The following is a 21,276-nucleotide window of genomic DNA, read 5'->3' on the forward strand; positions in this document are numbered from 1 at the left end:
GACCCAGCCTTCCAGTGCAGTGGTTTCCAAGCCGATGGGAATGATCTGTCGGAGTCTCTAGGTCTATCAACAAAGGTTGGTACACAAATTGTTCCACCATGAGCAGCCACTGTTCTGAAGCAGTTGAACATCTGATTATCAAATGCCAGCCACACTAACAAACACCGGAATTGGCTATGTTGTATATAGGCACTGAGTGAGCTACATGATAACATTTGCTCTCTCCAAAATAAACATCCAGAGGCATTTTTCGTGTTTTCCAGTGACTTTAACTTTGTTCACTTGGTGGATTATTTTTTTTTACCAGGTGGAGCTTACAGAGCAGTACCCATCGCCCACCTCGGACTATTTGATTATGTCTCCATCTTGCTTGTCCCTTCCTACAGCCCTGTACTGAAGGCACTAAAACTAATGAAAAGGAAAATTTCGTACGGCTGAATTATGCTGTTTCTGTGCTTCAGGACTGCTTTGCCTGCACTGATCTTTTGGGATGCAGCAACAAATGCTGGCCTGGGGAATCTGGAAGAATATGCATCAGCCATCACCAGCTACGTTAATAAGTGTGTGGAAGATGTTATTACCACCAGAACAATCATTATTCACCCTACTCAGAAACCCTTGCTGAATGCAGTGGCCAGATATCTTTGAAGAGGCCAGGACTCTGGAGATGCAATAGCACTTACGGCTGCAAGGAGGAAACTGACTGAAACTGACTGAGGGTAATAAAAGGACCAAAGCTGCCAAAACTTAAAAATTCAGGGTCGCTACTCCACCAGTGACCCCCGGAACATGTGGGTGGGCATTAAGAGCTGAATGCCTTAGGGATCAGTCTCTTCCCAATGCTCTAAATACCTGTTATGCCGGTTTTGAAGGCTTCTACACTTCTTCTTGCACCAGACTCACTCTACCACCATGTGAGCAGCCTCCCAACGTAACCATGGAGGATGTCAGGTGGTCCCTCAGGAGAGTTAAGCCTCACAAGGCTACAGGCCCAGATAATATTCCAGGTCAACTTCTGAAAGTGCACATCAGCTCACCAAGGTATGGACTGACATCTTCAATACATCACTTTCCCAATCAAGAGTGCCATCATGCCTTAAATCTGTCTTTATCACCCCTGTTCCAAAGACCTCAGCAGTGTCATATCTGAATGGCTCTCCTCCAATAGCACTATCTCCCATAATTCCATAATGATGTGCTTCAAGCGGTTTGCCATGAACCCCATCAGTATGGTTACAGGAAGAACAGGTCCACTACAGACATCACACCATATATTATTCATCTTGCCCTCGTCCATTTGGAGTGTAAGGATTCCTATGTCAGACTGCTCTTCCTGGATTTTACCTTTGCTTTTAATACAATCATTCCACAAACATTGATACATAACCTGAAGACACTTGGGTTCAGTCTATCATTATGCAGCTGAGTACTGGACTTTCTAACAAACAGAAGACAGGCTGTCAGGATCCACAACATCACTTTCTCTGCTATCATCCTCAATACTGGCTCCCCCCCAGGGAGGGGTTTTGAGCCCCCTGCTATACACTCTGCTGAAATACTCACGGATGACACAGAAGTGGTTGAACTGATTTCCCGCAACAATGAGACAGAGTACAAGCTAGAAGTGGGACATCTGGAGGCTTGGTGTGGAGCTAATCCCTTAATGCATCAATGTGAAGAAAACAAAGGAGATGATCGTTATATCTTTTTACAGGTGTGTGGTGGACAGCATCTCTACATCATGTGTTACTGTATGGTGCTGCAGACAGGAAGGCACTGGAGTGAGCTAGTCCACACAGAAAATTATCAGCAGCAGTTCTATAATGATTGAAGGCATCTACATCAGAAGATGAAGGGATAGGGCTGCCAGTACCATGAGAGACTCACACCCTGCTAATGGATTGTTTACCCCCTCCCTTCAGGAAGAAGGCTGCGCAGTATCAGGGCCAGAACGACTAGGCTGAGAAACAGTTTCTTTCTTGAACTCAGCCACACATTAAAGATTTCTTATGTGCAATAAATGTGAACATTTACCCATAATACTAACATTACTGTATTTAAGATTAATCTGTACTTTTAAAATTCCTTGTAACCATTTTTTTTACTAGAAGTGAGTGCTTGTTTTTAGACTACACTGCTGTTCATGGGACCTCAGTACTTAATTTTGTTCCCTTACATGCTACCCCCATGTTCCTGGAATGACAATAAACCTTCTTGATCGTGATATCTGCTCAGAACAAGAAACACAATTTTACATTAGAACATATGAAAATTCACAGTAACACAACAAAACTGACAAGAATTTCCTCCATTCTGCAAAAATGTATTGATAGCTTTTTGGGAAAAACAGCGCTCCAGCTCCCAGACTTCTACTCAGGGACGCCTCAGTCAATAAACAAATTGGTTTGCAAAAGTCAATGAGGTGTTGACTTGCCATATGAGGTGGAGTAGTAGTAGAGTCAAAAAATACATGGGTGTATTGGATGGTTGCTGCAAACCTGGGATGACTTTACGGCAGGTTTTGAAATGGCTAAGCTGACACACCTTGACAGACATAATATTATAGTTTTACACTGACATGTACATCATCTGAACATCATTTTCTTAGACTGCTTAAAACTTTTGCACAATACTGTATATGACATGTAAGTATAGCTGTGTTTGTGAGTGTGTGTATACAAAACGTGCAAGACGAATGATATTACCATTAACGGCAGATTCCGGGTTTCCTGAAAAAAGAAGGTTAAATAAAATTTTATTTAAAAAAGCATATTATTTCATCCCAGGATTCTTTGTTTTTAATTAAGTTAACGCACTATTTTTCCATTGAAGTTTTCATTAGTGTCGATCATTTCAGATTTCCCTGGCTCTCCGGCTGGACCAGGAGGACCCTTAAAAAAAAGAGAAGATTAATACAAATTAATACAAACTCTTACCCTTTGCATTGCATTATTTATTTCTTTGTGGAAGAATATCCCAGACTCCTTACAAATTTCTCTTTCTCTTGGTGTGTGTTTAACAACATTTCGTAACATTTTGGACACAGATTGTGGGCCCGGTACCACTAATAGCATACAGGAACCACACCGTACTCAACCTGTACCACAAAAAAGACACTAGTTACAGTGTGGTTCCAGCTCGTTTCAATTTTCCATTTCTGAAGGGTCAGCTCAGTAAAGATATTGCCATGTTTGGAGAGCGCAAAACCAAAGAGATGCTTGTTTACTGTTTACGTGATGTACATCATGATTATCTGTGAGAAATGCTATATTATGTTAGCATCAAATGGTAGTGGAATTAGTCTTAGCTTGTGTAAATTCACATTAGAAATCCATTCCATTCAGTTGTTCTATAGAACTTTTTCAGGTAGGAGCCTGGAAATTTCCAAGTTCCAAGTTATCGAGAATGTATGAATACATTGGGATGTGTGATATCACCAACAAAAATCATATATAGAATATATCCTTTTTTCCTTCAGATAACCCACGCAAATCGACACAGATCACCGTTATCTCAGTGAATTTCGACCAGTCAGATGATGGTGACACAACCAGCTCAGTTTGGTCATGCTTCTGGCCCTGGTACTAAGCAGAGCTGTGTTAGTATGGGCTGGGTATGGCTCAGGCTCGGCTGTTCGTGGTAGTGGAAAAGCGCCATATGACTGTAAGAGCCCCTGCTGTCAGGCAGCCATGGAATGTCAGGCAGCAGGCTCTACATACCCTCGGCCCAGGTGGTCCCTCAGGCCCAGTTTCACCCTGTCAAACAATGGTAACCAAGGTAAGAAATTCATTCAATATGCGACTAATAACCCTGCCTGTCTTTACAAAACATCACAGCTGTTCAGCTTTGATCTGAATGCATAGACATAAATGACAGAACACTAGAGATACCTAAAAATAAATAAATAAATAAATAAATAAATAAATAAAGAGCAAGGAAAAACCAAGAAACATTTTATTAATAAAAAAAAAATACAGAAACTAAACACAGAAGTGAGGCACTAACCTTTGATCCTGGGTCTCCTTTTTGACCCTGTGAATGAGTAACAGAATTAACATATCGCTGAGTCTGTAAAACACGATACTGACATGCTAATCTGTCCATGGTTCAGAGGACATGCTAGACTGAGGCTATGCAGAGCCCGGCCTAAGGCCACACACTGCTCCCCACCTGGAACCCATTGGGTCCTGGAGGTCCTGGCATCCCTGGTTCTCCTTTGACTCCCATGCCTACCATGCTGGGCTCCCCCTTTTCCCCCTGTTGCAAAATTTAAAAAAAATGGAGGGAAAGTATGAACCTCCATGTCGCGCCCCTTCATAAAACACTAAACATGGGTATGCAGCAGCGGAGGATACGCCGGTTTACACTGAGGATTTAAAGTATGGTGTCACAGTGAACACAGTGAGCAACATGACCAACGTATTGCATTCAACACAACCAAAGGGGAACATAACATACAAAGCTTTCAGAGCACAGGCACAGTGAGAAAGCTTTAGCTCAGAAAAACATCACATAAATGACAGAACTTTATTTACATGGGAGCATGGGGGGGGGTTATTTTGCGCTTGGAATCGTTCACTTAACCACCTCAAAAAGGACTCAGTATGAGATAAAGCAGAGCTGAGTAATTTATTTGCTTTCAGGACCAGGATTTCAAGCAGTAAATTTGTGAAAAAAATTAAGCTCTGAACTGCCCAACTGAATCAATCTAAAACCAAGGAAGTTAGGCTGTCCCTATAGGGTGAGAAATATCTGATTCATTTCAGACCCCCTTGTGGTGAAATCCACGGTTTTGAGAACACATGTTAAATAGGAGCAACACGGATGAGCACATACAGAACTTGTGCAATGCATAGCAGACACTACATCCAGGTCACAGTAGGCCTACCCTGTAGCCTCTCTTGCCAGGAATACCGGGGATTCCAGGCTGACCCTTCATACAAGCGGAAGAGGAATTACCATGACGTTACACAGTGATGCGAAAGGACAGAACGGAGCAAAGAGCTTCTAGAGAGCAGAACCAGCTGCCTTGGGCCATGGCTCATTACCTTTTGTCCATGCACACCTGGAAACCCGGGCTCTCCCTATAAAGGAATGGAGGAGGAGAAAGGTAAAGACAGGCAGAAAGAATCAGAGGGATGCACGGCATGGCAGACACAAAGCAGCACCTACAAAACCTGAAACCAAACCAATTATGGCACATTCAAACACAATTTTCAGTCTTAGGATGTGCTCTCATTTCACACTGAATACTTATTACTCACTGAAAACAAAATGATTATAACACTCAAGCCAGTCCAATGCCCAGCCTCCAGGAGTCAGTGTTACTCAGGAATACTTATTCAAACAGGAAGATAAAGTACTAAAGGGGGGAGGAGGGGGGAGGAAGCACTAGGGGGTATTTTTTCCATTTAACTGCAATCTTAACCATATTAATGCATCTATCTGTAAACAGAAAAACCATCTGGATAAAATGCAGGTTAGTGTACTCAACAGGCCTCAAGCAAGCAATAGACTTCGTTTAAAAATAAAAAAAGGCATTTTGAAGGTTTATTCCTGAGAGTATTTTCATCAGCGGTCCAATGGAAAATCCATGACTGTGCCCAAAGTGAGCCCAAATTGGGCGTATATCAGAGGATGGTATCGGTTCGTTATCTAAAACAAAGCATAGCATATCTGAGCACAGATGAAGTGTGACCTTAATGCTTAATACTTCCCCATTGCTAACATGTGTTTTCCCTTCACTGCCTTCCAAATTCAAGGTAAACAGGTTTGGGCAGAAATGAGTCCGACCCAGCCAATAAGCATCCTGAGAGCTTCCAGGCCAGGTAGCCCCCAGTGGAGCGGGGAGCCCCCACTGTGAGGAACAGCGCTCCTTCCTCTGGACACAAACAAGCTCAGACAGCAAAGTGGCTAAGAGCAACCAGACTGTAGAGGTATAAGCAAGGGATAGTGGTAGGGGCCCCTTTTGGGTGCTGTTCAGACCACCTTCACTGCATGTTTCCCAAGCATTCTTAGAATAAAATGGCAAAAAACATCAACAGTGAAAACATATACGCAGAGTCCTACATCTCAATGTTGTTCTCCAAAACATTTTGCCCCCTATAATCACTTGTACCCCTATATGCCATTGAATACTTCATATGCCATCTTTCTACAGGAATCCAAACAAAACATATATTCCCTTCTCAGCAGCGGAGGGGCAGTTATCTAAAGCCATGGGAGGGGTTGGACCCTAGCACAGGTGCCACAGCCTGACTGACAGCTCCACATGGTCGGTGGACGGGACTGGCCGGCGCATGGCAAGTGGATTTCTCAGAAGCCTGAGACAGGTGCCGGGTCCACCCAGAGGCGGCTGCAGCATCGGTTCAGCGATCAGATGGTGGATGTGGCAAACAGCCAAACCGCACTCGGCCCGTCTCGCACAATGGTTCCCTCGGATCGACCCTCCAGAGCCAAAATGAGTGTCTAGGCTGCCAGAAGATGAATGGGAGGTCACTGCCTGACTCATGGCATGCCACACCATTGCCGTCCTTCTGATCAAACATTGTTTTCCCACTGTTAATGGCTCAGTGCAGCACCATGCATCTCTAGCAGGGCCTCTCCCGGCCGAAAAGCGAGTACCCATGATGATAGCGCCATCTGGCACTGCCCTAACAGGCAGCTGCTTCATACTGCCCATTTTCTGCTTCCTCTAGGCAGCAAGTCGGAGCACAGCCATTAACCAGCACACACACAAAGAGATTAGACCAATGCATGTGGCTCCGCAAATGCCCGCCGATGCTATTACCCAGGACCAGTGAGGCACTACAGGTACTTTGAGTGGATCTATTACCCTTCTGTGAATATAGCTTCAATGGCCTTGTCTGCGAAAACAGCTGTTCTTCATTAGTAATCGTAAAAACAGCTGTGTTAGCCAGGCTGCTGCCGGACACGTGGGTCCTCGCAGCCTAAGGCCTAGGGAGGCTAGTGGGGCCCCTATTGGGCGGCCCCTTTACTGTGGGCCCAGGCCAGTCAGGGCTGGTAGTGAGGGAACAGTCAGATTTGCAGCATGGGAACTCTCATGTCTTTTAGAACATTTTCATCATTTTATATGTTTTTTTAGGATTAAAAACTACTACTCAGGGGTTAATCACAAGAGGGTCATAAAGGATAATGATTTAGCCACAACATTCATGCCAGCACTCAGAAATCAAAAACAGGCACACAAAACCATGGCATGCAAATGGGCCACGTCAGGCTCCCAGTCGGGCATGTCAGCTACCTTCCCCCCTGGAAGACCTATCTTCCCATCATCTCCCTGCGGGGCGGACACAAAGACGCACTTTCTAATCACAGAACACATTAACAAAGAAAAAGGGGCTGTGCTCCCCATGTAAGGCAAAGCGGAAGGCTTTTTCTACAGGCTGCCAAAGCAAGCCGGTCTTAAGCAGCAGCATGGAAGATTAGCAAAAACAACAATGGCCATGCAGGACTTCAGAATGCTTTATGTCCTCAATGAGTGGAGATCATATATCTGCAATATGTATTATATTTTAAAAAGGGACTATGCAGCAAAAAAGGGATAATGTCCCACTGCTGATTTTCTGAATGCATGGTCTTATACTTAATTTATAATTAGTTAATCATCTGTGGAATCAATTATGCTAACAAAAGCTCTTCATAGAAAACAGTGCAAAAGCTGAAAAAATTTGTGCATACATACATTATAATGTTTGTAAAAAGAATCACAGAATACATTTATATGAGCATTAAGGAAGTAAAACTGCCTGCCCATTTCACTGGCGACACAGTGTGGAAGACCCTGGCTCCTGTTCATTCACACATCAGCGTCTTTGCTGAGAATTTCTTACAAGTACTTCCCCTAAGTTACACGAGGTACCGACCAGCAGTGTGGTCCAAATGCAACAGAACGTTGATCACCACATCCTACAGCATATATTTAATGCACTTCTTCATTTTAGACTACATCCGGCAGTGGTCAAGAAGCACATTGGTAAAGGCCACTGACAGCTCAGTGCTCTTACCTTGTGCCCCTGATCGCCCTTTGGACCCTATCAAAGGAAGAAGGGGGGGGGGGGGGGGCAATTAAAATATCATCAGGCATTAGTCAAAGGACTGAAGTCTCCAGGCTGCCCCACTGTAAATGATTTAATATTATAAAAGGTAAACCATTAAGGCAGAAAAAAGAAAAATCGCTTTTATGACTGTCATTTGACATTGTAAACTCCAGATGTTCTGTTAGATTTTACTTTAATACCTGTCAGACAAGCTATAAATCTAATGAGCCTCAGGGCAGAGTGGAGTAGAGCAGTTATCAGAGCTGTAAAAACAAGAGCGTTCCCTCAAGCGGACAGCTGCTCCTCCACAGCATCCTCTCCCAGTTCAAATTAAACTGGGAAGTTCTGCCTGTTGGCACTAGATGGTGCACTAAACACTGTCTGGCAGGTGGCCAGGATGACTGAAAAATGGATTATACAAAATCTAAAGTGCAGTGTGTGTCCTATTACGCACCTCTGGTGGGAAACAAAATTCAAGAAAAAAAAAGTTATGTGCCAGATTTGTGGAGAGCAATTAACAGTTTATAAATGTCTGCCTCAGTTCTTGTATATAGAAAGAGGCTCACATGTTTAAAACAAACTTCTTCAGGCCAAGAGGACTACAAGAGACACAGAGCTATGTCTGAGCACCGTTTGCCATCAACCTGGCCTGCTGTTGTTGGGAAAAAAGTCTGGGAATGGAAAACGGAGAGTCAAAAGTTCAAAAGGTTCCGGATGGATAACAGAAAGTGAGGAAGGCGGGAGGGAGGTGGGACTGAGGATGAGAAGCAGAAAGAAAATCTGAAAAAGGTCATTCCATGCAAACTGCATGTCCACCCTAATAAACTGATTAATCAGTAACCCAAACCAGGCACACAGATCAGCTGGTGGCCCCCGGACAAAGAAAACACTTCGCAAAATGATGGTACCTTTACTGGATAAATACGCACAACAGACAAGTTAAGAGAAAAAAAAAGTCCCAATTTGCAGACTGTGCTAAATGTATGTATTTGATCACTTAACAGAGAGTAATAGGCACTGCTGCATATTAGAGAGAGACAGGACACAGAGGCAGACCTGAACTCTACAGATGCGACACCCATACCCAGCCCCCCTCAGGGCACGGAAAACAGATGTTGGAAGGGCAGCCATGTAAGGATAATGAGAGGAAAAGGACAGTCTGGATGCGTAACCAAAAACTGACAGAGATGAGTCAGCGTCGTTACCTGGGGACCGATGACTCCTAGGGGACCGGGCTCACCAGAATCACCCTGCAGACAGCGGGAGGGAAAAGTGAGGAGATCAGGCAACCATTGACAGAGCAATATCATGTGGTCTGCATGACTAGACAACTAATAAAAAAAACAACAAAATGGATGCCTGCAAAACCAATGGGAAGGCAGTGAGATGGGTCCATTGCACACATTGTTTGGGAGTCGTTGCTGTAAATGCATAACTGAATAATAATAATCATAATTGCTAATAAGTGAAGGACTCCACCTACCTTCTGTCCTGGTGTCCCGGGTTCACCCTGAAATCACAGAGGACACTTAGAGGACAGAAACCTGGCTATAGGAAACACACATGCTCTGGCTGGAGTAGCAAGCTTATTGTGAGTCTGAAGTTACAGCCCCTGGTCGAATACTTTAAACGCCCATCCAGCTGTTCCACATCGCCGGCGTTCTTCACCTCCTACCTTCTCTGACCCTGCCTCTCCTATCTAATAATGCAGCCCCGTCAACCTGAGCTTCCTGTGTTCAAAACATGCTTCCCATTGTTCCTGGGGCTCAAAGCTGCAGACAGAGGCCAGCTGCGGGAAGGTGTTCATATTAGCTGCACAAACAAAACGCAGCTAAGAGGTCACTGAGATGTGAGCTTATTTAGCTGCCCTGCACAGCCTGGGAACCATAAATGCAGAACTGTACCATTTTAAGTTCAGCAATTAAAATTCTCTGCACTAAATAATCCATTGCAATTAGGACACTGAAAAATATGGCTGAAAAACACAGAGGGTGACTCATATTTTAATATTTATGTATTAAAAATACTTTGTAATTCTCAGAATTTAATAAAACACACCTTCATTCCTGGTAGCATCTGGAAGGAAAAAGAAACAATAAATCAGTTTAAATATTTAATATTTCATATAATTTATTCAGGTAATGGAAAATTGCGAAGATTGCATGGAAATAATCAGCCAGTCCTTTAATTGCACTGTTGCGTGAATGCTGTGCTTTTGCTCGTGGGAGTTTACTTGCACAAAAATGTTCTGAGGACAGAACAAAAAAATGATTGTTCAGAGATAATCAATCAGATTGTAGAGGAGGTGGGTCCAAGCAACTAGAGGTGGTGGGACTAAGACATCTGGTTGGTTGGTTCAACTTTCTCTAGTTGGTTGGACCTCTTCTACAATCTGATTGGAAATTTCTCTGAACCAACCATTTTTCATTCTGCCCTCCCAACATTTTTGTATAAGCTAAACTCTCACGAGCTGTGATTTTTATTAAAGTTTGGATGACGTGAGCTTCACACTCACCCGTGGGTCTTTGCCTGGCTTACCCGGCTCCCCAGGCTTTCCCTGTAAGACACGCAGAGTAACTCAAGGCACTCATTACAAAGAGGCTGATGATGGGGCACAAGCAGGGTGGTACGGCACAGCATGTTAACACCTTGACTGATTCACAGCACCACAAGATGCTGGGGGTGGGGGGAGGGGGGGTGAGCCGTGCAGGCGTACCGGGGCTCCGTTGATGCCCGCAATGCCGGGTGTCCCCGGCGCTCCCGGTGGTCCCGGCGGTCCAGGCGGGCCCTGAGCCCCAGGCTCGCCCTGCTGAGAGAGCACAGCTTACCAGCTGCTACAACTGGCTCATCAAATTCACTTAGATAAGAGCTTTGTTATGCCAGGCAAAGGACGCACCGGACATGCTTTAATTAGTAGGAGCAAAGGCGAGGTTAGAAGCTTGAAGGCTGCTGTCTTTGCGACCATGTATTGAGAGAGATCATCTCTGCTGACATCACAGCAGACCGCATGCATACACTATAGCGCCAGAGTGATGGGCAGGCAGGGACACCGGCACCAGGACGTGCAAGGAGGCAACACCATGCTAAGTCATACGTAGACCAAGCAACAGTTTACGCGAGGTGGAATATGCAGACAGGAATACTATGGGGACATCATACTGAAGGAGGCATAATTTGAAAATATATATTCCTGAATCTGCTTTACAATCTGCTGGACAAAAGCAATAGAAAATAGTCAGATAAAATTCAGCACATACACTCAGTTTCTGCTGACTGAATGGCCATGTGGAACAATACAAATTTTGATATTTGTCACAGGTTTAGCTGCACTTCCAGCTATCATTTCATCAAAGTCCGCTATTCCCGAATCATGCACATTCAATCATAATTCATTACAACAAATGAGGCCAAACATCTAATGCCTCCCAAATGGTCTGGTAACCACTGTTTCCTTTGCAAGAATTTCTAAACTGAAAAAACACTATTTTAAATTTGGAAGAATAGCTACAGGTACGATTTACTGCATGACAAGAAGTATATGGATATAATGACTCTGGTTGTGCATTACTGAAGCGAGTCTCCTTTGTGCTGCTATTTTAATCTGTCTAGGATTGGTGTGGCGAAACCCCTGACCCCATCTTTAGGTTCGCGCGACAAAAAATGTGCCTATTGACTCCAAACATGGTGTTCTATTTCGGAAAGAGTGCCCACACCTTTAGAAAAAAGACGAGGGGGAGAACATCAGCCGGCTGGATTCCCATGTGCCAAGAGGAAGGATGTTGACATGTGAGGGGCCAAGGTTCACGAGCCAGAACAGTGGCCCATTTAGCTGCTCTCTACCCGGATATATGTCAACTTTGGGTTATTCCTCAGCAAAAGTGTTCTTCTGGGGTTTTACTGCACTGAACAATGGCTGCCCACAGCAGAGCACAGCTGCACGGCATCTACAGACTGCTCTCAGAGAGACTGCTGCCTTGGTGGCGTGCTTAAGCTACCTGGCTCCATCTTATGACCCCCAACCCGGGATGCTCCCCCGCATGCATTGACATTGATCAGGGTACCATGGCACAGGATACACAGAGCTGGCAGGTTTACATCTCTGCTGTGACCTTTTTAACGAGGTGCACAGATGTGGCAGGGGGACGGACATGCCCCAGAGTTCTACCCTGCTTGCTGATGCATCCAGAAACGGAGATGGAAGATGGGCCGACCCCGCCATGTCAATCTGCACAGCACTCACTGCGGTCAGCACCCTACTGCCCCCTAGGTAATAGTGCAGGAAGGCTTAACACACTCGTGCTGCTCTGTTGCCGTCAGCCTGGTTTTGACACACGGGAGCCACGTGCAGGGTTAGAGCGGCCTCCGTCCATGGCAACTGGCAAGCGGAAGAGGCAAGCAGGCCAGAGGACAATATACCTTGAGGCGCTTTAGGTTTAGAGGGCTTATTGGGGGCATTTTTCGCACGCCGATGGGCAGTATCTGATGAGGTCACAAAGCAGAGGTGGTCAGCGGAGGGCAGCAAGGTTGATCGGAGGGCCAGCCGGGGGTTGGAGGTGGGGGGGGGGGGGGGGGCGGCAGAATGGAGAGAAGACAGGAAACAGAGGGCAAGGACAGAGGGAGAAAGAATAAGAGAAACCTGTAAGGCGGGTAGAGAGTGGTGGAGGAGAGCGAGGAGTTCGCCCAGGGAGCACGTGTGGAGGAATCCGACCATCTTCACGCCATGTGACCTGAAAGGCCATATGTCGGCCCAGCCAGGGTAAACCGCACACAGACTCACAGCGAGAGTCATGTCTGCTCAGCATGGCTCTTCCTGCTGCTACTGGTGACTGGGATACTAGCTTTTCATTTTGAGCATGTGAATTTTTCAGCTGCCAAGCCACACTCCCTGATGGTGGAGATTCTCAGCCAGACGTGCTCCCTACTCCAGATGAGGTGGTCCAGAGATCAGACTGGACGCGACCGTGCCACAGAGAGAGAACACAGCGACTTACTGTGGCCAGTCCTCCAACACAGGTCTGTACAATGCGCCGTTTCTGTTGGAATCACCCACACTGTCAGACATTGCTGAACCATGATCCGCCCAAAGCCCAACATCTTGGACCACAAACAGAACTTATATTGCTGGATATTATCAGATAATGGCCCATCCTTCAATCTCGGTTCTCTAAAGCATGTAGATTGAAGATGCAATGAATTATTCCACTTACCCCGTAACCTTAAAGCTAACAGAAATCAGGTCTCTAAATGGTTAGATTGCAGTGCCAGGAAGTTACATGTTTTTTCTTCCACCCTGTGAGAGCAAGCAGGTTGCACAGCCAAGAGGAGGGGGGGCCCTAGCTCAGAGCAGTGTCTCTCTTTGTGTGGCACTATGGCGATGGGGGAAGATGGGTATAGGGTCGGTAGGGTCATGTTGGGGCAGGGAGAGACCCACAAACCTTCTGCATCATGATATGACTGGAGCGCAATGCCGCCAGTGCTTTTCTCCTTGAGGAGTCCTGCACAGAGCAACCCGCCACACACACACACACACACACACATACACAGGTTTGTAATTATAACTTTGTGGGGACTCTCCATTCATTTATATGGGGAAAACTGTAATCCCAATATGACAACCTTGACCCCTACCCAGCCCTAACCTTAACCATAAGTAGCCAAACAAAATATGAGACTTTTGGCAGTTTTCCTTTTTTACTTGCAGTCACAGATCTTTATGGGTACATGAAAAATAGTCCCGACATCAAACATCAACATTAAGGTTTTCATGACATTGTGGGGGACATATGGGCCCCACAATGCAATATAAACATAATCTACACACACATGAATGCACACACACGCGCGCGCACACACACATACACACTCACAAAAGAATGGGTGTTCTCCTTGTCTTACTCCACACATCTTAGGTTGTCCCCCAGCCTGCCCTGACAGTTTAACCACCCACCAATAATGCCCCCCCCCACATGGTCTGCCTAGGGGATTCAAATGAGTGTAAAAACAAGCCAGGACATGCACAGAAAGACAGGACAGGACCACCGGCAGGAATGGAGAGCGGAAGGCGGCCAAAATATTCTGTCCTGTTTTTATTTTTTACCGTTTATATATTTAGTATCTGAATTTCCACACTTAAACATCACTGAACAGAGAAACTTTGTGCCCCTGAGAAGAAAGGATGTATTTAAAAGCATTTCAAGGCATATTTTACTGGGGGTGCATGACAGTTGTACTCAGTCAAACTTGGGCCTTTATCACATGTGCCGGAGCGAGCTTCCAGTAACTGCCCTGCTTCCACTTAAAGAACCGCCCCGGGGAATGCGCTCATTTGCATCAGGAACGGAGTCTGTCCAAGCGCCTTGCACACATGCAAGCCATCAGTCTTTCGTTTGTCTAGCAGCCGTTTCCTCCTTTCCAGATCTCTCATTATTGGCCAACCGCTGGACATAAGCATGCGGTCAGGACCTAGTAGTAAGGTAAACTCATTAAGGTGTGCTTGTTAAAGCAGGAGCCCACTCTCCACAGACAGAAGGCACACAGCCCAGTCTGAAGTGTAAAATCACACAGTCCGGTAACTCCACATGTGTCGGCCTGCGCTATGGCATTAAAATCCCTTTCTGGAGGATGAGTTTCTTTTCTCTCAGCCTCCATCCTATCATTCTGTATGCTGAAACCCTGCCAATTATTAATCAGTTACACAGATATAGATTACTCACATTTCTGGGTAAAACATAATTGATGACCTCAACACCCAGCACAATTCTGACCTTTAATGAGGGCTACGAGGAAAATTCACTTACCCTGGGTGAATACTCTCCACATATACCCTGGAGAGAGAAGAGGTATTTTAAGTGTCCACATTCACAAAGAAAAACTAGCAAAAGGACAAGCGAGGGTGCGACCTAATATTGTCTTAATAAATCTCCCTGGGCACCAGACCGATTGTGCTGGTGAAGTCAGCCAGGCTGCCTGCTTTAGGCTCCACCAATCTACAGCTGCCAGAATTCATTACGAAAGTGAAGACGACCAAATGTAGAAGCAGCAGTATGGTCTGGTTTCCATACTTAATTATTTAAGGTGTGAGTTTTGTTTTTACATTTTAATCAGAATGAAATTTTATTGGTCCCCATGGGGAAATTCTCTTCTTTGTCTACCTCACCTTGCTCTCCATGATACATATGTAGGTGAGCGCAAGCTTGGCAGTAAAGGGCAGCCACCCCCGTGAAGCTGGGGGCTAAGGGCCTTGCCCAAGGGCCCAAGGACATGCGACTATTCTGTGAAAGCCAGGCTTGGCAACCTTCTCATCACAGAAAAGCTTAGCCCACTGAGCCACACAGTGGTTTAATTTAAGAAAATTCTGAATGCCAGAGACAGGACACTGCCAAGCTTGCGCTCCCCTGTGTATGTGTCATGGAGAAAAAGATGGGGTAGGCAAATCAATATAAGAGTCATTTCAGTGGTTCATGGAAAGACCAGGTAATAAAATATGTTAGATACTGTGGCCTCACCTTTTCTCCCTTGGGGCCTGGTTCACCCTACAATACAGAACACATACGCCGATTAAACAGGCAGGAAAACACAGAGGGACACTGTGAATGCCATAGACAGCACAGTAAAGTATCACTTACTGGCACGCCTTTGGGACCTCGAGGACCCTTTAAAACAATGAAGAAAACACACACGTGACTGAGAAGTCCCGCCATCATCACAGCGCAAACAAACTGACCCTGAACTTTTATTGCCACTCCCTGAGCAACCACTGGATTTTAACACTAATCGCAAAGAACTTCATGAAAAACCTTTTCTTATTTGGCGGGGCCTGTAATTAATATTGAAACAAACTAAACTTTCTTCATCTTCATCTGAAATGCCTGGTTTAGATTTAGATGTTCTCTATGTGCGTAAATATAAGATTTTAACTCCAGAAAAAAATACAATCACCTCGTTCTCTTGCCTAAGTGTTCTTAAGGCATCTCAGGAGTTTGAGTTGGAAAAAAGGGAATGTGGCTCATTAAATACACATTAACCTCCAGCGAACAATACTGGAGCCACGTCAGACCTGGGACTACCGAATTATTCATGGCCTAGACGGCCTTCATGTGGGCTTCTGCACACGGCACGGGGCCAGTGATGCCCGGCCATGTGCTTTAAAGCAAAACCCTTATAAAACATGCCTGCCTGACAGCTTGGAGCAGAACAAAGAACATGGTGTTTAGAAAAAGACACACAGAGGCTCTAAAATCGGCAGCAAAACTGATAAAATCCAGACTGCTGACGAAGCGGGGGGGTGGGGTGGGGGGGTGATGGAGCTACCAGCATGGAAATGTACCAAGATCAATGATATATATTCACTTAGGGAGACAAAAATTGGACCAGCTTTCTGAACATGACCAAATGAAAAAGACACCACACACACAGGAAACTGTTCGATTTAAGGAAGAAGGTTTTCCTTCAGAACCCTGACAGTGACGGGCAGAGATCAAGGAAGGAGACTGGGTGATGGAGACAGTGACACTAAAGGTGTGACAGCCAGCAAAGTAGTTCTGCTCCAGTCAGGAGATCAAACCTGCCTGTATTATTAGGAACACTGCTTCCTTCTGAGACTTTACATTCCAGTTTTAACTCCAGAAAAATACTCTCCTTTCATTAAAATAAAAGTTCAAAAGGATCATTTTTATCAATGAAAAAAAATTGCGGCTGCTGAGTGACCCAAACAAAATGCAGAGAGACACACAGTCTATCTGCAGAGAGTGATTTGGGCAGTTACAGCTGTTTCTTTACATCTGACCATCGTGGCTGCTTGACACAAAAACAACGCAAAGCAGCAGCCATGATGGTCAGATGTAAAGAAACATCTGTAAGTGAATGAATGCATTGGTTGGAAACAGTGGGTGTCAAGTCATTACAAAAAAGATTTGCAATACAAATATTAATTTTCTTACCGCATCTCCTTTCATACCACTTTGTCCCTGCAAAGAAAGTAATACGTGACATATGCAAAATCAAGCACTGGGTAATTTCAGCAATCACCAATACCACTATGAGTAATAAACAAGCCGTCTTTTAAGTTAATGTTTATTATCACCTCACAATAACCTCCTTAGCCTTCTGTAATAGTTGTAATAATCTCATTATTACTAAAATTACAATAATTACACTAATCACCCTCATTGCTCACTAACTTATGGCGGAGTGCTGAGTTCTAAAACCCTAAATTTTTCAGTTAACCAGTATTTGTCATGGCTCAGGACTTACTGCTTTTCCGTCTAACCCAATTGGACCCTGAAAGGAAAAAACAATGGAGAAATGAGTAATGTGATATCTGCTGATTCCACTAGGTGACTCTCTGGTAACAAAGTGCATCACGAAAGCCGCTGGATGTGTCTGAGGACCACATGCATAGCTGGCACATAAAAAGTAAAACCTCAAGACCTGTATGAGAGACACATGACCAGGGTTACATGCATAAGCAGGAAATGATGACAACTGATCAAGAACAATGGAATGGGAAGGACATGAAAGAAGGCACAGTAGCAGGGTAGGAGCAATTGTTATTCTGTTAAGAGATTTTCTAGTGACATTGTTCATAATGTTGAGAAACTTACAGGGAATCCTGGAAAACCTCTGCTTCCTGGCTGTCCCTGAAGAGGAGGGAGAGAGCACAGGTGTCAGGCTTTGGGCTGCGCGTTACAAAACACAAGAGGGTCAGTTAGTGATGTGATTAAGTTTGACCTGCTTTGGGCAGAACTAGACGGTCTGACACAAATACACTATATAAACAAAAGTATCAGGATACCCCTCTTAATCATTGAACTCAGGTGTTTCATTCAGACCCATTGCCACAGGTACATAAATCAAGCACCTAGCAATGCAGTCAGGTTTACAAACATTTGTGAAAGAATGAGTCGTTCTGAAGAGCTCAGTGAATTCAAGCCTGGTACTGTTATAGGATGCCACCTTTGCAATAAGTCAGATCGTGTGATTGGAGCAGGTCTCTGCTAGATATTTCATGATCAACTGTTGGTTTTATTGAAAAGTGGAACAACAGAAACTTAGCGCATTACCAAGCATCAGATGGAGTGGTGTAAAGCATGACATCACTGGACTATGGAGTAGTGGAAATTTCTTCTTCAGTGAAAAAATCATGCTTCTCTGTCTGGCAGTCTTATAGAACAGTCTTGGTTTGATGGATTCCAAGAGAAAATTACTTGCCTGGCTGCATTGTGCCAACTTTAAAGTTTGGTGGAGGAGAGATAATGGTATGAAGCAGTTTTTCAGGGATTGGGCTGGGCCTCTTAGTTCCAGTGAAGGGAAAACTTCAGCATACCAAGAAAATTTAGACAATTCTATGCCTCGAACGTTGTGGGAACAGCTTGGGGAACCCTTTTCTGTTCCAGCATGACTGTTCGATGGTGCATAAAGCAAGGTCTATACAGACATGGTGAAGTTGGTGTGGAAGAAGATGACTGGCCCATATAGAGCCCTGAACTCAACCCCATGGAATGCCTTTTGGATGAACGAGAATTGAGACTGCAAGCCAAACCTTCACATCTAACATCAGTGCCTGACCTCACGAATGCTCTTCTGGATGAATAGGCAAACAATTCCCACAAACACACTCCAATATCTTATGGAAAGCTTTCCCACAAGAGTGGCCGCTATTATAGCTGCAAAAGGGGAACCAACACCATGCTGATGCCTATGGATTTAGAATGGGAATGTGATAAAAGTTCTTGTGGGTATAATGGCCAGGTGTCCCAATACATCCATAAAGTGCATGAAGTTATGATTCACTGAAATAGGTAGAAGGATCAAGTAAAGTAACAACAATCATATTCCCTGTCTACAGCTGTCATAATTAACAGGGCTGCTCAACACTCGATAGAAAGACAAGACATAAATATAAGAAAAAAAATTAAAAAGACCCCATGCACACTGGTTGAAAATACTCTCAACTACATTAAAATGGTTCTTTTGTTTGCTTGCAATGGATCCTAACACAGAAGAGTGCCCTCGACAATGCCCTCCACACATGACACGGAGGGCACCATTAAACCAAAGGCTCTGTGCATCTGACTCAGCACATGAAGCCAGGTGATACTTTCCATTCCTTCTGCACCTCTCTGCTATGAAAGATTCCCAAACCTCCCACCAACAGGCTCCGTGGGCTCAACATGAAGCCAGCAGTTACATTTACTGTATCTGACACAAGAAATCACCTAGAAGGAGCCCCTGCTTTTCAACATATCATTCTGTAACAGGGCGCTGCATCCTCCCGCAGGTCTGGGACCTATTAGCTAAGCCTTAGGAAGGAGGGGGGGCTACATAGTCACCGATCTGAAAAACAGATGTCAGGTAAGCTCTAGCAGGTCACAGCCGCTGTCACGAGGTAACCTCTGCCAGCAGAAAAACCACCATGCAAAAAGACCCCCGAAAGCAAACATAACCAATTCTTCATGGTGAAATCAGAAAGGAAATTGCACTGGGGGGGGGGGGTGAGGGTGGTGGAAGGGTGCTATCCCTTGTTCTTCAGGCAGAAGAAAAAAAGAACAGTGTGGTCTTTGGTCACACATTTCCACCTGAAACAAAAAGTCACACGGTCTGCGAACACACTGAATGACCTAAGTTCGACCTGCTCTTCCAGATGAGAAGAGGATGTGGCATGGTAGCAATGATGACCAGGACACACACCATGACTAATGCAGGAAGTCAGCATTCGATTTAGGATTGGAGAGCTCTGTGCTACAGGGGCCACCGCGAAGTAACTGAGCAGCCGAGGGCAAAGTGGTTTAATGAGTAACCAGAGACTCAAGGAGCTGCTGAATTTACGTCTGTTGGTGCTCAATGAGTCAGTCAAAATAACCCAAGCTGGCACTGCTAACACCATCAGCTGCTGTCAGAAAAAAACACGAATATCACATTGTGCCTTCAATGGTTTAGCCTCTTAACTTACACAATAGAACCGTGACTGGATTTTGTTCTATTGATAAAGAGATACCAATCACTTTCGATCCAGAAAATAAACAAATAACAGGGATAAAGTAAGACATTCAGTAGGCAGACACACTTACAGGGGGTCCTCGTGGGCCAATGATGGACAAGCCTGGTTCTCCTGGTGCCCCCTGAAGACAAGCAAATGATGGTGAGAACACGAGAGTACAGCACATTGACCAACACACTGCCTACAAGAGGAACCACTTATATATGTAATCACTGAGAAGGCCGGTGTAGATGCATTTCCTTCACTGTATTACAGCACAACAAAGTAATTACTTAAGAGTTTGCAACCTGCATTCCATTATTCTTATTACTGACTTGCTTTGGGTCAAATCCTAGGTCTCTGGCAATGAGTAGGTGAAGACAAATGTTCTGAGGAGACTAGTGAGTCCTGAGGCACACTGGAACAGGTCCCATTTCAAGGCCAAACTCGAACCTGACAGAACCACTCAGGGGCTCAAGAGCACTGCTGTGTAAACACAGAAAGCCCACAGGACTCCTTCCTGGTGCAAAGTGGCTGCTCTGCATGGGGTCAGCCTGCCCATGAATTTCAGAAGCCACTCGACAGGACCTCTCACAAAAATCAACACAGTAGCCAGAGAGGCCAATATCAAATTTCAAGTGCTCCACATCATTAGCCCCGGCCCAGAAACTCTATATCAGCGCACCATCATCAACACCCTGCAATCCATCAAAATTCAGGTAATTCTAATGAGCATGAAAACACACCACTGCTATCGCACCAATCACGCACTCAGGCCAAGGGAACGACAGGTCATTGACACTCGCTGCTTGCATGCCAGAACAACATAATTGGAGTTCTCCACTTTACTCTTGCAGTCAAGAGACCCCACACGCTCCAACACAACATATCAAAGGTCAGCAGATGGCCTTGTGGGGAGTTTGGGATATGAGTGCAGGAGAGAAAGGGAGAGCAACCTCATAAATTCAAACCTATACCTAAATAAGGTAACAGGAGCAGGTAAGGGGATAAAAAGAAACACCCCAAGAAAACATGGCAAAAAATTCAAGGGTTTGAAAATGCAGAAGATGGGGTTAGCAGAAGCTCATTTCCTTCAAAAGAAACCACACTCCCCAGAAGAGCTGCATGGTCACACTGGAGGTGCTTCTCCAGCAGTCCATCCATCACGGCTGGTGGCTCAAATGGCCAGGCTTTATAGTACACCTTGTCTGAATCCTGCACGTTCTGGTACATGTTCTC

General features: G+C 44.9%; 1 protein-coding gene across 21 annotated transcripts in view; it reads right to left on the reverse strand.

Annotated features, from left to right (window-relative positions):
• col13a1 (collagen, type XIII, alpha 1) overlaps positions 1-21,276 on the reverse strand; it is a 49,777-nt gene that overhangs the window by 22,795 nt on the left and 5,706 nt on the right. For 12 of the 21 annotated variants that reach the window (XR_007397039.1, XR_007397040.1, XR_007397041.1 and 9 more), the window contains 22 exons: positions 20,129-20,179; positions 17,663-17,698; positions 17,313-17,339; positions 17,000-17,026; positions 15,686-15,712; positions 15,566-15,592; positions 14,858-14,884; positions 12,477-12,539; positions 10,777-10,869; positions 10,576-10,617; positions 10,119-10,136; positions 9,544-9,570; positions 9,266-9,310; positions 8,028-8,054; positions 7,265-7,300; positions 5,049-5,084; positions 4,889-4,933; positions 4,171-4,257; positions 4,006-4,032; positions 3,720-3,755; positions 2,817-2,891; positions 2,706-2,729 (listed from right to left, as the gene is read on the reverse strand). Coding sequence is in view for 18 of the 21 variants with exons in the window: in XM_049008784.1 (XP_048864741.1) it covers positions 2,706-2,729; positions 2,817-2,891; positions 3,720-3,755; positions 4,006-4,032; positions 4,171-4,257; positions 4,889-4,933; positions 5,049-5,084; positions 7,265-7,300; positions 8,028-8,054; positions 9,266-9,310; positions 9,544-9,570; positions 10,119-10,136; positions 10,576-10,617; positions 10,777-10,869; positions 12,477-12,539; positions 14,858-14,884; positions 15,566-15,592; positions 15,686-15,712; positions 17,000-17,026; positions 17,313-17,339; positions 17,663-17,698; positions 20,129-20,179 (903 nt within the window). In the remaining 3 variants the exon portion in view is untranslated. Of the gene's footprint in view, positions 1-2,705; positions 2,730-2,816; positions 2,892-3,719; positions 3,756-4,005; positions 4,033-4,170; positions 4,258-4,888; positions 4,934-5,048; positions 5,085-7,264; positions 7,301-8,027; positions 8,055-9,265; positions 9,311-9,543; positions 9,571-10,118; positions 10,137-10,575; positions 10,618-10,776; positions 10,870-12,476; positions 12,540-13,051; positions 13,094-13,495; positions 13,556-14,857; positions 14,885-15,565; positions 15,593-15,685; positions 15,713-16,999; positions 17,027-17,312; positions 17,340-17,662; positions 17,699-20,128; positions 20,180-21,276 lie in introns of all 21 variants that reach the window. The other 9 variants (XM_049008779.1, XM_049008786.1, XM_049008785.1 and 6 more) reach the window with 9 other exon arrangements.

The sequence above is a fragment of the Brienomyrus brachyistius genome, chromosome 3, assembly GCF_023856365.1.
Source record: "Brienomyrus brachyistius isolate T26 chromosome 3, BBRACH_0.4, whole genome shotgun sequence".
Taxonomy (NCBI): domain Eukaryota; kingdom Metazoa; phylum Chordata; class Actinopteri; order Osteoglossiformes; family Mormyridae; genus Brienomyrus; species Brienomyrus brachyistius.